This window comes from Dendropsophus ebraccatus, chromosome 2, assembly GCF_027789765.1.
Source record: "Dendropsophus ebraccatus isolate aDenEbr1 chromosome 2, aDenEbr1.pat, whole genome shotgun sequence".
NCBI classification, from domain to species: Eukaryota; Metazoa; Chordata; class Amphibia; order Anura; family Hylidae; genus Dendropsophus; species Dendropsophus ebraccatus.
This window is the reverse complement of record NC_091455.1, coordinates 177168543-177184718: the sequence shown is the minus strand read 5'-3', so window position 1 is coordinate 177184718 and position 16176 is coordinate 177168543. Positions and strand designations below refer to the sequence as shown.

At 39.7% G+C, this 16176-nt stretch overlaps 1 protein-coding gene across 2 annotated transcripts in view; it reads right to left on the bottom strand.

Moving 5' to 3' along the window:
• Positions 1-244: 244 nt before the first annotated feature.
• Positions 245-16176, bottom strand: part of AHR (aryl hydrocarbon receptor) — a 101361-nt gene continuing 85429 nt past the window's right edge. The window contains exons 6-11 of one of the 2 annotated variants that reach the window (XM_069958798.1): positions 14735-14865; positions 13870-14072; positions 13565-13674; positions 12768-12909; positions 7383-8616; positions 245-5190 (exon numbers count right to left, since the gene is read on the bottom strand). In XM_069958798.1, the coding sequence (XP_069814899.1) occupies positions 5026-5190; positions 7383-8616; positions 12768-12909; positions 13565-13674; positions 13870-14072; positions 14735-14865 (1985 nt within the window). In that variant the 3' untranslated portion in view covers positions 245-5025. Of the gene's footprint in view, positions 5194-7382; positions 8617-12767; positions 12910-13564; positions 13675-13869; positions 14073-14734; positions 14866-16176 lie in introns of both variants that reach the window. The other variant, XM_069958797.1, reaches the window with a different exon arrangement.

The window sequence follows — 16176 nt, the reverse complement described above, 5'->3', positions numbered from 1 at the left end:
TTCCTGATGCATGATGGGAATTGTTTTTTTGCAATGGGTAGAGGGACAGTTTGGATAAGGGACAGGAAATGGTCTACTCAAAGAAATGGTCTTTTAGGGATTTCACAGTCTCTCTTTGCCTAGTAAGACCTGTAGTATTATTAGTATGGAGCATAGAAAAACCAGCCATTAAGATTTTCCACAAACGCTTCTGCACGTCATGTTTTTGACGTGTGTAGAATAACTCCGACATCGTGCCAACCAATTCCAGTCCATACGATTGTCTTTTTATTAAACAATATAAAAAAACAAAAACACAAATGTGACATTTTTTTTCCATTGTTTTCTGCTTCATTTTGAATTACACAGAACACAATTTGAAGGATTTTCTTCTGCCATACATTGGCAAATAAACTTTCAGTATTATAAGATTCTTACATAGAAAGCTGCTTTTTTTGTTCATTACATATAAGTTACACGGCACACACAATGTCATCACTTTAACATATACATTTTTTTTTATTATTATTTCAAACATTGTTGCACCCAGTATTGATGCATCTACAATTTAAAGAAGCCTTTGAGATTTAAAAAAAAAAAAAAAAAAAATACAAAGAAGTTTTCCTTTAAAAATTAGACTTTGAAACTTTTGTGTTCGACAAGACTGGAACAAAAAAAATGTGTAGGGCAAGTCTTGAGATCACAAAAGGCGACGATATATGAACATATAGTTGTGTATACACTTTACATCTTATTTAGAAATAAAAAGGATATAATTCAGCAGGTATAATAACATGTAACAATGCGCACACTGGTTATGCTACAAAGCAGCCTTCACGGTGATTTTTTTTTTTTTTTTTTTGGATTTTTGTTCAGGACTCGGATTTGTAGTATGATGTTTTTGTTTGTTTTAAGACCTTTCTTGTGCTAGCAATCACTGTGGTTTGCATATGGTAAAATAAGTCAAATGCAAGCGGTAAGTATAACAGCTAGAAGAGATTTTTTTATTCTAAATCTGTTAAATAGTCCTGCATTTGGGCATTTTAGTGTAACAGGCTGAGGACAGAGTATCGTCCACCATAGTGACGCTCTCATAACAGACAAAAATGAACAGTGCTGCAAATACAATATAACTGAAGCTTGGAAGATAATGCATACTATATGCAACCAAGGAATCCTTCATTCCAAGCAAGCATGGACTCCATCAAGTGCAAAGTTAGTGAGGGTTTCCGTATCTTAATAATGCATAAACTCAACTGCTGATTTTTTTTTTTTTTTATCTTCTTTTAATAAAAAAAAAATACCCCAAAAAACATAACACAAAGCATTTACTTTCATTCATTACACTCTAAGCTAAGAAAAAAAAATCTCAATACTGTTTCATTTTCTACTATACAAACAAACAAACCCTAATGCAGATGCCATCCTCGGTGACTGGACAGGTTGACATGAAAAACATTGCATAGAGTCATATATAGATATATATATATATATTTATATAAAATAAAATAAGAAAAAAAACAAGGTAAGGCACAGGGTTTTTTTTCCTAGTGCTTGGAAAGACTTTCACTATATCAATGCAACATTGGCTTCCCAGCCTCACAAGGAGTACAAGATTCATATATTACAAAACATTGCTCTCCTTATGGCAAATCGGTATCTGAAACCTGCTTATATAAAATGTGGTTTGATGGACAAATAGGAGGATGAACAATGCTTACTGTTTGAAGAAGTAGCTGTAAAGTGCTGGGCAATATGGCAGCTAGTGTTCAATTTTCCCTGCAGCGCCACCACAGGGGAAATTAGGCATTACATGCAAATCAATGGGCTGTCTATCTCATGCACAGCTGTGAGAGACATGCTCTTTGTACACGTTTTCCACTTTGCCTAATAGATAGGAATCCAAAACGGGGTTCATTTTATCAGGCTAGGGGTACGCCAATATTTATTCTATCAGAGAGGAAGTCTGTATTGTTTCCATCACAGAAATTAGATGGGTTTACAAATATTAAACTACCTCTGCAAGTCTGGGAAAACCTGAATTGAATGGACAGAAAGCAAAATGAGGGCGCTTTAAGACTTACGTTTCTTTTAGTCTTTAAAGTGACACAGTCACCTCCTTTTTGCATTCTGACATCTCTACACAGGGGTAAATTTAGCGGTTTTCATACCTTATTTTATATCATACGTCATGGTGCTTGTTCAAGTAAAAAGTCATCTTTTATCAACTGCAGATTTTGTTAAGTGGGCGGGGCCTCGCAGCATTAGCGCCACTTAGCCCCACCCACAATGCCAAAGTTGGTCCCGCCCCCTCGTCAGCCATTGGAACAGGCTGGCCGAAAGGTCTAGACCCCACCCCCTTTACGTCGACCAACCAATGGATGTCAAGGGAACGGTGCCAACTGTGCCCTTGTGGGCGGGGCTAAGTGGTACTAATGCTGCAAGGTTACGCCCACTTAATACAATCTGCAGTTGATAAAAGGACACTTTTTACTTGAACAAGCACCATGACGTATGATACGAAAAAAGGTGTGAAAAATGCTAAATTTACCCTTTACACCTGTGTAGAGATGTCAGAATGCACAAAGGGGGTGACAGTGTCACTTTAACATAAGGTTGGAAGAGTAATATGAGAAATTAGGATGCATCTGTTCCAGGACCTCCTGGAATACTGGAATACAGCCATAGCCATAGGCTGTATCCCAGTTTTCTAGGCGGCGCTCAGGTTGTATCCACCCTCTCCACGGAGCGGGCAGACAGCGGGAATCAGAAGCCGAGAGTTCAGGTTCATACGAACCCAAACCTCAGTCGGTTCGCTCATTTCTAATACTAAGCTCTACCCATTTTTCTTGCCACTTTTAAAGTGTCAAGAGAAGTAAAAAAATATTAATGATTATGCTGCCATGACTTACTGTTACTACCTGGATATAGTGAAGACAATTAGTAAGTACTCAATGACTTAAAGGGAAAGATTAATCTAACCTGCTGATATGTCCTTATAGCACTAGAGTCGTTGAGGGGGGAGGCAAGTTTCTTACTTTCACCCTCAGTGCCGTTCTTGTTAAAAGTTAAAATGTGCTCTATCCTTGGGAGAAGCATTGTTAGACGTTCTATACTAAATTTTTTACTTAAGTATAGTGCACTCTAAATCCTACAGTTGGCGGTCTATAGAGTGCTATTAGACAACAAAATAAACAGATTAATAACCATATGACATTTTAATTTAAAATAATAAATTTGATATTGAAAACTAATAGTGAGAGAAATTTACACTGTACAAACTTGTAGAAAGTGATTGTCTTCTAATGGGAGGGGAAACTGTCCCTATATCTTGTATAAATGACCTAAGTCTTTGTTAGAAGATTATGCGTCTTTCACGGAGACGTGCAATGTCTATCGCGAAGGAAATTGGTTTGTTTTTTTAACATTTTGTCCTTTGGTGCTGCTCACATTTGCATTTTATAGTTTCTCTACAGCAAGGATTCTGGTACATTTGATGGCAAGCATTGCCCAATCTATAGCATTACTTTTATGGGGTCCATTTTGATCACAACAGTTTAGGCCATGGCTCCATTATAAAGGGACACAATGATGATGCCAATGTGAACAGAACCTTATTGTACCTTTCCTACGATTGACTTAAATGCATAATTACTTTAACCCATATTAACAGTTTTCAAGAGTGAAATTTGTTAATAAAAGTCTTGCATAATTCTCTGTATATTAAAGTGGCGGTACCACTAATAAGACCTTAAAAACTACTCATCTGTTTGACAGACGGGACTATCACGGTATACATCATGTGTGTATATCAAACCTACCTGCACGATAGCATGTGGCTATTTCGAATATACTATGTTTGACTGTGTGGTCGTTTTCTCGCATACAAGTCAATATGGGCAAAAATTGTTAACCTCCATATAACTACATGAAATATATGCATACTATTATTTTTACATGTAAGCATGGCGTTTCTATTGTCCCTGGGTCAAGTTTTTAACAAGCAACTGGAAAAAGATAACTATTCTGCAAAATTGAGAATGTGAACGATACTAGTACACTGGGAATATAAGGGTCCAGTTAATGGGTGTCAATTAGAGGCAGATAAAAATGGACGGGTAACACACGAGTACTCTTCTCTTGGGGCGTCTACCAGAACTTGTTCTATAAACATCAATCTCAGCATTGTGCTTTATGGGCCTTTCATCAAGGTCTGTGATGAAGGGAGGTTCTAAATAAGTACAGCCAAAAAAAGGTGCATTGAATCTATAACTACATCACACAACTGGATGACTCGAAGGTCCCGAATGAAAATATCCAGCAGATTGTCCAAATTAAATTCCAGTGGTGGAATAATACATCACAACTACTTTGGGATTCACCATCTGTTAATAATATCACCTAAAAAAACAGATATAGGCAATAAAGTGACACATTCTAATTTATCCAGTCTATCAGACAGTGCAAAGTGGTCAAGACACAGTGAATGGAACTGCCACTTTAAGAGTAAGTGCTTTCAATAGGTGACTTTTTTTTTTTTTTTTTTTTTTTTTTTTTTTTCATTTTTAAAAAAAGGCATAAAATTATTAAGGTAAGAAAACGCTCTCTTTTTATAAAATGGTAAAACCATACCATTAGTATTTTAAAGGGGGCATAAGTGCTCTAAAGGGGGGAAACTTCAATGGGGGGGGGGCAATAAAATGCTTGCCTTATCTTGTTATTTATCCTAGGTTGTTATATATTTCACAACTGTATTGCAAAAATACATTGCCTTAAAATTCCACGGAAAATTATAAGTTCTTTTAATAAGGTGGGAAAACCAAAGCTTTTCCTTTTCTCCAAAATAAGCTCTCTCTACATCAGGATGTGGCCTGGCCAGCCCAATCCAATACGCAAGCCGTAGGTGGTCTACCAAGTGCAAATAGCCCAAATAAACTCTTTAGGATGTAAGGTGGCTTTTAAAGCATTTTCAGCATCAAGTCTTTGTTTACAACAGGCCGACATGGACACACGTCATAGTGTGCACAGAGGCTGCTATCCTCACATTTACAAGAATCCACTTGACGGCAAGTCAGGATACATTTTGGAATTTGTAGGAAGATGACGGTGATGATGTGAAGGTAGAAGGGCGGCAGTCTGGGTGCTGTTCGCCACATCCATAGGTGCTGTATATGTTTTGTTCACATTTCCTCCACCAAAACCATTTTGAAACTGCTGGAAAAAACCACACAAAAAAAACGGATTAGTCCGAAGTCATACACTAATAATTATGTAATGGAAATTCTTGCACTCATGATCAATCTCGGGCCAGTTTGGAAAGTTATTTTTCTGAGATTACAGGGAGGCAGAATGAAGCTTTCCCTTATCTTTATTATTTAAAAAAAAAAAGGTTGTACAATCTCAAAATGTGTTAGTTTGCCACGACATGGTGTCAAAGATGGATCATTTAGTTGTTACATGCCTCTCATGAAATCTACAATAAAGATTTGTGTCGTTTGTACTACCTTCTGAAATGTCATAGCTTACTGATCGTAGAAGGTCTCACTGCTGAGACTCACTGTGATCCCAAGATCCAGCTGGGGAGAGAGAGCAGCAGAGGGCATCCCTCCCCGGCTGTCAATCAAATCTGACTTTTTTGCTTCATTACAGTCTGTGACGTACAAGAGTAGGATCTTCGGGAAACCAGTGAGTAGAGCGTCCTGCCCTGTGATTTGTGCAGTCCCCAGAAATCGAAGATGTATTACAAATGGATTTATATGGATTATAAATGTTGATCATGGGAAGCCTGCTAAGATGATGTTCCTGCGTCATATCAAGCTGAAAAGCATTGTCACCTTCAATTTCTCCTCAAATTGCATTATTCATTCAAATTAAATCAACGTCCAGAGTTGTCATAAAAGAGACAATCTCTGAATGTGTAGAGTGTATTAAAGGGGTACTCCAGGCTATGTGTATGGCCGGGGAGGGGGTGGATATAGAAGCCACCGGTCACTTACCTTCCCAGCGCCGGGTCCCGAATTGCGACGCCACGTCTCAAGCCGCAGTTTAGACCAGGAAGCGGAAGCCGGACGGGAAAACAGGGTGGCGCAATCCAGGACCCGACGCTGGGGAGGTAAGTGACCGGTGGCTTCTATATCCACCACCTCCCCGGCCGTACACTGAAAATACACATACACTGGAGTACCCCTTTAACATCTCATTTCATTACAAATTTGTTTGTGTTAATACATTGTGATGGAAGCTTTTTACATTCCCTTGCAGGTTTACACAGCCATGTAGTTAAATGCCTTTTCTTTATACCGTTGTTTTACCAATCTGATATATCCAATTATTTGGCTACTTTGAAAACTAGAATAAACTCTTCTGCCAAACTTATTATGTTTCAGCCTTCTCTGTCTCATCTTCTGAAGAAAAACTGAAGGCATTTAGCCCATTGTAAATGCTCCCTAGTGATTACCTGTAAAATGTGGGGAATCTACAGGAAAAGTTTAATTACCCCACAATCCAACCAAAGGTTAAATGACGCTTTACACAGTATAGACTAATAGCGCTATGCACAGACATGTTGAATCCTTTAGAGTAACTTCAGGTTTACATATGTCTGGCGATTCAGTATAGCTACCATCTTGCGTACAGGCACCAGATCCGTATGCAGCATTTTTTGATTTGGCAAAACATAGAAGATTGTCGGCAGAAAAAGACCACAGGGTCCATCTAGTCTGGCATGGTAAGAGGGCAACCATGCCAGATTGTCCATAGGTTTGGTGCTTTGCCCCATTTCACCCTATGCGGCATTGGATACAAAAGTTCCATCTTGTTACATCCGGTGTTCTCATAAAGCAGGGATGTAGAACAGTCGGCCCTCCAGCTGTTACAGAACTAAGCTAAAGCTTTTGTAGTCCAGGCATGATGGGAATTATAGAATTGCCACAGCTGGAGGGCCACAGGTTCCCCATCCCTGCCATAAAGGGTGATTCCAGATTGCCATACATATGCGAAACCAGCCTAAAAGGCACCCTGTAACTGCTGTAATAGAAAATTACACAAAGGATTTGTAATCCAGGCAGTCCCTTTAAAAGAGAACTGCATACAAAAGCATATATAACATATACAAGTACATACATGGTAACACTCGTTTACATGTAACGGTAGGTTCATACTGTGTTTTTGGTCTTAGGTACCCACTTAATGAAAAAAAAAAAAAAAAAAAAAAACAGATGAAGAAACAGATGCAATTATGTGCATCTGTTTGGATCTATTTATCTATTGACTTCCATTATTTAAAAAGAAAAAAAAAATCACTAAACAAAATTTTCTTTTTGCATAACCATTTAAAAACTGATCCGTTGAAGGGACAGCAAAAACGCAGCGTGAACCTACCCTACGAGTGTTTTTATGCTTACTTTGTTTATCATCTGTTGCTGACCGGACATCACAGCATTATATTGCATTTGATTCAGACAGGATGGCTGAGGTTCCGGGAGGCACTGATACATGGACACTGCACCAGAATAGCAGGGCTGGGAAGTCATAATGCTCTGAGCATTCAGGCTACACTCTTGGAGCTCAGAAGGAGTCTGTTGGAGACATTCCATAAACCCATCCAAGTTTGAGGAAGAGTTGTACATCGACTGTTCCACATTTCCCAGATCAAAGTCCATCTGTGTAAGGTTAGAAGGCAGTGGCACCGCAGGCAATGATTCTTGGTAAGGCATATATTCCTGTTTGCAAGTATATGGAGCACTGCTGAGTTCAGATTTATAAAACTCCTGAGCCACGTTATTGAGGCTAGGTACATATTGCTCAGTCGGCTGCTGCTCTTGGTAAGCGAGAGGCACCCCGCTCACAGGGTTCCAGTTTGTCAGCAAGCCATTGACCTGCATGTGCTTCATTTTCTGGCACAGCTGTTGCGGCATCATTTGGTTTGGCTGCTGCTGAAGCATCTGTGGTGTTTCCAAGCTCTCTTGGGTCACTTTGCCGGAGTCCTGCACACAAGCCATTTGTGGGTGCGAGTTCATATACATACAGTCTGGTTTCCGGTTTAGGGAATCCTGCACATAAGTGAGAATTTCATCTGCTACATCAATATCCCCAATATCGGAATATTCAAACTCATTTCTAAAGAATTCTTCGTCTTGCTGTATCAACTCCAAATCGTCTAAGTCGATGCCAAGACTTCTCATGATATTGTAAAGCTCATTGTTTTTAACCTCTGGCAAAACGTCTGTGCGCTCTGAAGACTGCATTGCGCTTTTTACCTGGGAAAAAGCTCCTTCCTCTTGCTTCATATTATTTGCCACAGGTACCTGAGTGTCTTGCCAAAAGTTATTGCTCAGTTCACTTCTATCTTTGTAAAAGCCTTCGAAAGAAAAGGTGTTTGAAGCTGGAGGGCAAATGTACACGCTTTCATCCTGCCTCAGCATGGCACCCAGGAGGGAGGCAGGATTGACAGGTGCTTCACTTACAGTTGCTTTGGCAGTGGGCCCTTTACTTGAGGAACCTTTAGGTTTATTTTGTGAGGGGCCCATTGGACCTTGGAAGGGAAATGAGGACTCATACAAAACCGCCTCGCCGGTTGCAAAAATGAAAGGCAGCTGTGCACTCCGCTTTCTTAAGTGCTCTGCTCCTTCCTCCTCTCTACGAGTAAAAACAAACAAAAGACATATTGAGAAATCAAAGTGGATTAAGACGAGGAAAAAAAAAGCCACAAGGCTAGTTATTTCTTAGTTATTTTATGTGGCTGCCCAGATATAGATCCTCCATTCCTATTCTGAATTCTTTCATTTTTAGGCATAATGCGCTTTGGATATGTAAAATGTACAAATGCAAACAAGTCGAGGAAATCTAAAGAAATGGAAATCTTGTACTTGGCAAAGGAAGAAAAAAATAATCTAATAATCTATATGTTAGGTAATATGCGTCACCGACCTCAGAATGTTAACGGGTAATCTAAAGCATATGACCACCGCTTTACAGTTTATATATAGATATAAACTGTACAAAAAGATCAATGACTTTGTAACTACATTACTTAGGAACATGATTTATTACCTAGATTATATTCCAGAGCTGCATTTACACATCTGCTGATTGAAATTGGTAACAGCCAAAAAGCTTTAAGAGACACACCCCAAGCTTAGCCGAGATCCCATACTGCCGGGAAAGTGTAATGGTCCATTAGACGATAACGATAAACTATCTCAAACAAACTGAAATCATTCACCATAACACACAGAATGATAGGTGTGAGTTAGATCTTTAACTCCTTCTCATATCAGCAAAAGTATGAATGATGTGCACATTTATCAAATGACTAGGGAACGATTAGCGATGATTTCATAGTCAGCTTAAAAGATGTTGTCAACGACACACAAAAGATCGTGGACTATATAATATGTTTTCGCACAATAATCATCCCGTGTAATAGGGTCCTCAGCCTTCAGAGTATCTACATGTCAGAGTGCCAGCAGAGAAAGCTAGGAGATTTCTGCTCTAAAGCTAGAAAAAGAGGCCAATCAATAAGCGTTATCAATATTTAGACTAATCCATATTGACGATATTGCTTACCAGCTCCTTGTGAGCATTCTGCATTCACTTAAACGTAACAAATGGCTGCAATGACTTTGAGCAGTGGGGCAAGCAATAGTTTTCAGCACCAAAATTGACATGCTATGGTACTGAAATCTGCTCATATACATACAGTGCCTACAAATAGTATTCAACCCCCTGCAGATTTAGCAGGTTTACACATTCGGAATTAACTTGGCATTGTGACATTTGGACTGTAGATCAGCCTGGAAGTGTGAAATGCTCTGCAGCAAAAAAGAATGTCATTTCTTTGTTTATTGTTTTTTAAAATTGAGAAAAGTTTATTCAGAGGGTCAATTATTATTCAACCCCTCAAACCAGCAGAATTCTGTTTGGTTCCCCTAAAGTATTAAGAAGTAGTTCAGGCACAAAGAACAATGAGCTTCACATGTTTGGATTAATTATCTGTTTTTCCCGCCTTTTCTGACTATTTAACCCCTTAGCGACCCATGACGTATCTGATACGTCATGGTGCCGCTCGGGGTGTTCAGAGCGGGGTCCCGCCGGGACCCCGCTCTGAACGGCGCTGATCCCGGCTGACACGTGCAGCGCCTCTATTAGCCGGCGCGGGTCCCGTTGCTGCACCGGCTAATTAAGCCTCTAGGTGCAGCTGTCAAACCTGACAGCTGCATTTAGAGGCACTGCGCCGCACGTCCCTGGTGTCTAGTGGGACGGATCTCCCCCCCGCGATGCGATCGCGGGGGGGAGATCCGTTCTTCTGCCCGTGCCGGGCCTCAGCGTCGGAATGACGCTGATCCCGACTCGGCAATAGATTGCTATGGCCTGCAGCAGGCCATAGTAATCTATGACCGATCTAATCGATCTTTGCTGTGTATATACACAGCATTGATCTCTATGAGAGATCAGTGCTGTCTATATACAAGTCCCCCAGGGGGGCTTCTAGTTACAGTAAAAAAAAAAAGTAAAAAAGTGTTTTTATTAATAAAAAATCCCCTCCCCTAATAAAAGTCCAAATCACCCCCCTTTTCCCATTTTATAAATATAAATTAATGAATAAATAAATAAACATATTTAGTATCGCCGCGCGCGTAATCGCCCGAACTATTAATTAATCACATTTCTGATCTCGCACGGTAAACTGCGTCAGCGCAAAAAATTCCAAAGTGCAAAATTGCGCATTTTTGGTCGCATCAAATCCAGAAAAAATGTAATAAAAAACGATCAAAAAGTCGTATATGCGCAATCAAGGTACCGATAGAAAGAACACATCATGGCACAAAAACTGACACCTCACACAGCCCCATAGACCAAAGGATAAAAGCGTTATAAGCCTGGGAATGGAGCGATTTTAAGGAACGTATATTTGTTAACAATGGTTTGAATTTTTTACAGGCCATCCGATACAATATAAGTTATACATGTTATATATCATAGTAATCGTAACGACTTGAGGAACATGCATAACAAGTCAGTTTTACCATAGGACGGACGGCGTAAATGCAAAACTCCACGAAATCAAAACAAATTCGTTTTTTTTTTTCAATTTGACAGCGCAAATGATTTTTTTCCGGTTTCGCAGCATATGTTATGGAAAAATAATGCCTGTCATTGCAAAGTACAATTGGTTTCGCAAAAAATAAGCGCTCATATACGTCTCTAGGTGAAAAAATGCAAGCGCTATGGACTTTTAAGCGCTTTAACTTAAAATGGAATAAGCAAAAGCGCAAAAACGAAAATAGGCTTTGACCTTAAGGGGTTAAAACCCTCCCCAAACTTGTGAACAGCACTCATACATGGTCAACATGGGAAAGACAAAAGGAGCATTCCAAGGCCATCGGAGACAAGATCGTGAAGGGTCACAAAGCTGGCAAGGGGTACAAAACCCTTTCCAAGGAGTTGGGCCAATCTGTCTCCACTGTTGGGAGCATCATCCGGAAGTGGAAGGCTTATGGAACTACTGTAAGCCTTCCACGGCCTGGACAGCCTTTGAAAGTTTCCTTCCATGCCGAGGCTAAGCTTGTCCGAAGAGTCAAGACTGACCCAAGGACAACAAGGCAGGAGTTCCGGGAGGATCTCATGGCAGTGGGGACATTGGTTTCAGTCAATACCATAAGTAACGTACTCCACCGCAATGGTCTCCGTTCCAGACGAGCCCGTAAGGTACCTTTACTTTCAAAGCGTCATGTCAAGGCTCGTCTACAGTTTGCTCATGATCACTTGGAGGACTCTGAGACAGACTGGTTCAAGGTTCTCTGGTCTGATGAGACCAAGATCTTTGGTGCCAACCACACCCGTGACGTTTGGGGACTGGATGGCACTGCCTACAACCCCAAGTATACCATCCCTACAGTCAAGCATGGTGGTGGCAGCATCGTGCTGTGGGACTGCTTCTCAGCCAAGGGGCCTGGCCATCTGGTCCGCATCCATGGGAAGATGGATAGCACGGCCTATCTGGAGATCTTGGCCAAGAAACTCCGCTCCTCCATCAAGGATCTTAAGATGGGTCGTCATTTCATCTTCCAACAAGACAACAACCCAAAGCACACAGCCAAGAAAACCAACGCCTGGTTCAAGAGGGAAAAAATCACGGTGTTGCAGTGGCCTAGTCAGTCTCTTGACCTTAACCCAATCGAAAACTTGTAGAAGGAGCTCAAGATTAAAGTCCACATGAGACACCCAAAGAACCTAGATAACTTGGAGAAGATCTGCATGGAGGAGTGGGCCAAGATAACTCCAGGTCTTATAGAAGTCGATTATTAACTGTAATTGCAAACAAGGGTTTTTTCACAAAATATTAAACCTAGGGGTTGAATAATAATTGACCCACACTTGTATGTTTAAAATTTATTATAATTTAACTGAGCAACGTAACTTTTTGGTTTGTAATATCTATGCATCTGTTAATAAATCCTGCTCTTGTTTGAAGTTTGAAGGCTCTAACTTATTTGCAACTTATCAAACCTGCTAAATCTGCAGGGGGTTGAATACTACTTGTAGACACTGTATATGTCTTATATATAAGGCTCCTGTATGATGAGAACGGAGCCCTAGAAAAAATGACTCACTACTATGATCACATGCAGCAAAATATCAAAAACACTGCAAAGCTGATCCCCACTTCTTCTTCATGTCTAATACCAGGGTTTCCTTGAATGGATCTTATGATAGCCTGTAAAGTAGACTCTTCATAAAGCAACATAACATCTGAACATAAAGTACCGCATAGAAGAATAACTTACGTAAGAGGTCTTTGTGTTGCAATGATGTAATCGGGTCTTCCATTCTTATAAACAAGCCGTGCATTTGCTTGAACCCAAATCCATCCACTATCTTTAGAAAGAAGTCTGAAAACTGTCATGCCACTCTCTCCAGTCTTGATCACTGTATTTTAAGAGTAAAGAACAATTTATCAAGGACAAAGGGACCCTACTTGTTGTCATATCTTTATATTGACTACCATTAGCCTTAACCCAAGACAACAGGTCCAAAGGCAAGAGAGTATTACACTCACCTTAAACTGACTAATATTTTTAGTTCAGTATTATCTCTCTGAACACACTTCACATCCCCACCCTGATAAAGCGCTTAGCTGTCATTATATCAACCAGCCGTCTGCATTCACACAGTCCTAAGCAAGGCTGACCGGACTGCCGCCTACCTTGCCAACTACTTCACCACTTTCTCTGACTTTTTCTTTTTCTTAGTATGGCATACAAGAACAGAAAAATAAGAACACACTCATAATAAATAAATAAATTAATTAATTATAATAATAAAATTATAATAAAATAATTATATATATATATATATATATATATATATATATATATATATATATATAAAATGTCTGTCTGTAAGATAACACTGTACAGCGGAAATAAATAGATGGTTGCAATCACTTTGTGTAGTTACAACGAGCAAATATAGCAAACATAGATACAGAAGCCCTAAGGTATACTAGTGAGTACTGCGCCTAAACAGTTAAAGACGTACCTCACCTTACAATATAAGGAAAGTAACGCTTGCTAGGACTTACTTCGGACATGATTCTCTGCACAGTACAGCATGTCTGCAGCATGTATAAACTGATATCCAGTTCCTCTAATGCACAGCTCCGCCTCTGTGTATCCCAGCACTATGCTTCCTCTGTGGAGAGAGATGAATTATTATAATAAGCCAAATCATACTGAAACAAGACTGAAGGTGGTTATTGTGGTTGATACGGGCAGACAGAAAACTACCTTGTTTCTAATCTAAAACATGTATTCTAGGGTGTAACTGAAATACACTACATTTTTATCTAGCACCAACTAAACTAGAGAACATGTGCCTTGCTCTTACTTTGCATCACATCCTATAGGTGTGAAGTCTAGTTTGTGCTTCGTTCTGAAGATGAAGTTTTTGGTTCGGATTTCCAAGATGGAAGGAGACTGTAACGGAGTAGCCAGGGCAAAGAGTGCAAGCTGAGGGGGTATTATGGATCCATCTTTTCCTTTCTTATTCTGTCCATGAAGAAACTTCAGACGCCCTTGAAAATTCATGGCCTGAAATAGAACAAGAACCATGTGAGATGTATGCATTCCATTTGCATGTATTAAAAGGGTATTTTCATTGCATAACGTGATAGCGTACTACTAGGGTATGCCATCACTTTATCACTGGTGACCGACTAAGAATAGCAGGAACACAGCACTGGTGTGGCTATGGGCCCACTTTGGCACAATGGTTCGTCATCACATGAATGTGGCCTCAATGTAACAGGATGCAATGCTATAATCCCTTCCTGCTCATGATTAAGGGGTCCCAGAGGTTGGACTCCCAGTAATCATAAAAGTGATGGCATAGCCAAATAATTTGTTTTATTGGGTGTTTTATATTGTTCCCACATTCAGAGATTCATAGCAATGTGAAGTCAATATTCAAGGTAAATGTAACTCACTGCACACTAAATGCTGCAACCCAAACACAGTGACCAGTTCCCCTATACTTGATGCATTTCGGAGCTGCTCACTGTGGGTTTATGCGATATGGGTTTTATAGAAACCAAACAAATCTCCAGAGGGCCCAGGGATGTGACTTCTATCATCAAGATAGTAAAAGGAAACTTCACAGGTATAAGGTTTTAGAATGGATAAGCAAACATAAAAGTTAATAATACTATAGGTTTCCCCCGATATTCCACATATACATGACATATATCACATACCAAAAATCCAGAGGAGTTATCCAGTAGACATCGCAATCTACAGACAAAATTTCTTTCCATAAAAGAGGAATTCTCGGGCGGAAGTTGTTCAGGTTTGTAGCAGGATGATACCATTGCAAATTCATTGCCTTCTGTGGGAAAAAGTAGGAAGATTCAATAAATTCCGCAAAACATTTCTTATATTTCCTCTAAATTTACATGGTCTTGCTACAATGGAAAGGGAAGTAATACACTGAAAAGACAACTTGGTGGTCCTTGAGGACTGGAGTTGGGAAACAATGGGTTAAGTAATTTTTTTCCCCCATTAAAAAAACAAAACAACAAAAACGTTAATGTTATGTTCACATCTGAAGTCAATGAAGTCTGCTCAAAGTGCAAATAGTCAGTCCTACAATGTGAACTAAAACCCCTATAGTTATGGACTGAGTTGCAGACTGCATTGTGTTTAAATTTCTAAGTGTGAATTTGTGTAAAAGTATGTAGAAGGAAGATAAGAAGATGGCGACTGAGTGCCTGCCAACATGGATGATTAGCAAAAGTACAGAAATTGGTAGCCTTAGCCTTATGTAACCTGTCTGTTGGACTAAGATAAGGATGTGCTCATGGTGACAACTAGTCATTTATGTAAAGAATGGAATGAAAATTAGCAAATCAAAAGCAATGTCTTAAAGTTGACCAACTGGAGTTGTATTTTGATTGGTTACACCCTTAAAGCCAGTGTATAACTAAAGGGGTTAGACCCATCTTCAGGTGGCATCCTGGCTGAGACCACATTTGCTAATGGACTTTCCTCTATCGATGTCAATAGAGTTGCCCTGACAAGATACCCATCAGTTATCCTGTGGATGTTATTAGCTTGACCCTCTAAATGGTCAACATGGATGCTGCTTAAAAAGTCTCTGCAGTAAATGTCCAGCAAATTTTCAGCAAAATAATGGACTCCTTTTTGTGTTTTTTTTATACACTGGATTCAACTAAACAAACTAAAATTCTTAAATTTGGCATGGATTCCGACCACAGGTGAGACATTAGTGTCTGAAAAGGAACCATTCATCATTTGTGTTGAATGGAGAGGCTAAACTGTTCGGGATCAGCAACGTTCTCCAAACTGGAATGCTCTGAATTTGCCTCCATGCAGCCCAAGGGAGTCCAGGAAAGCATGGATACAGCCTATGGCCTCTCTGCTCAACACTACTCATCATATCAGATACTGCTCTCCGTTCTGAAAAACTAGTGGCCTATACTGAAATCACTGAACACTCACACACCTCTCAAAAAAATAAACACACACATATACACATATATATCTGTGTGAAACAGAAAAAGTTGCAGAAAAAGTTTCCAGGGGGAATAAATATTTACCATTTTCTAAAGTTCAGTAAAATTGGCTTAGCAAATTATATATTTTCGGAGATCAAATAACGCCCACGCTGGCTCACCGC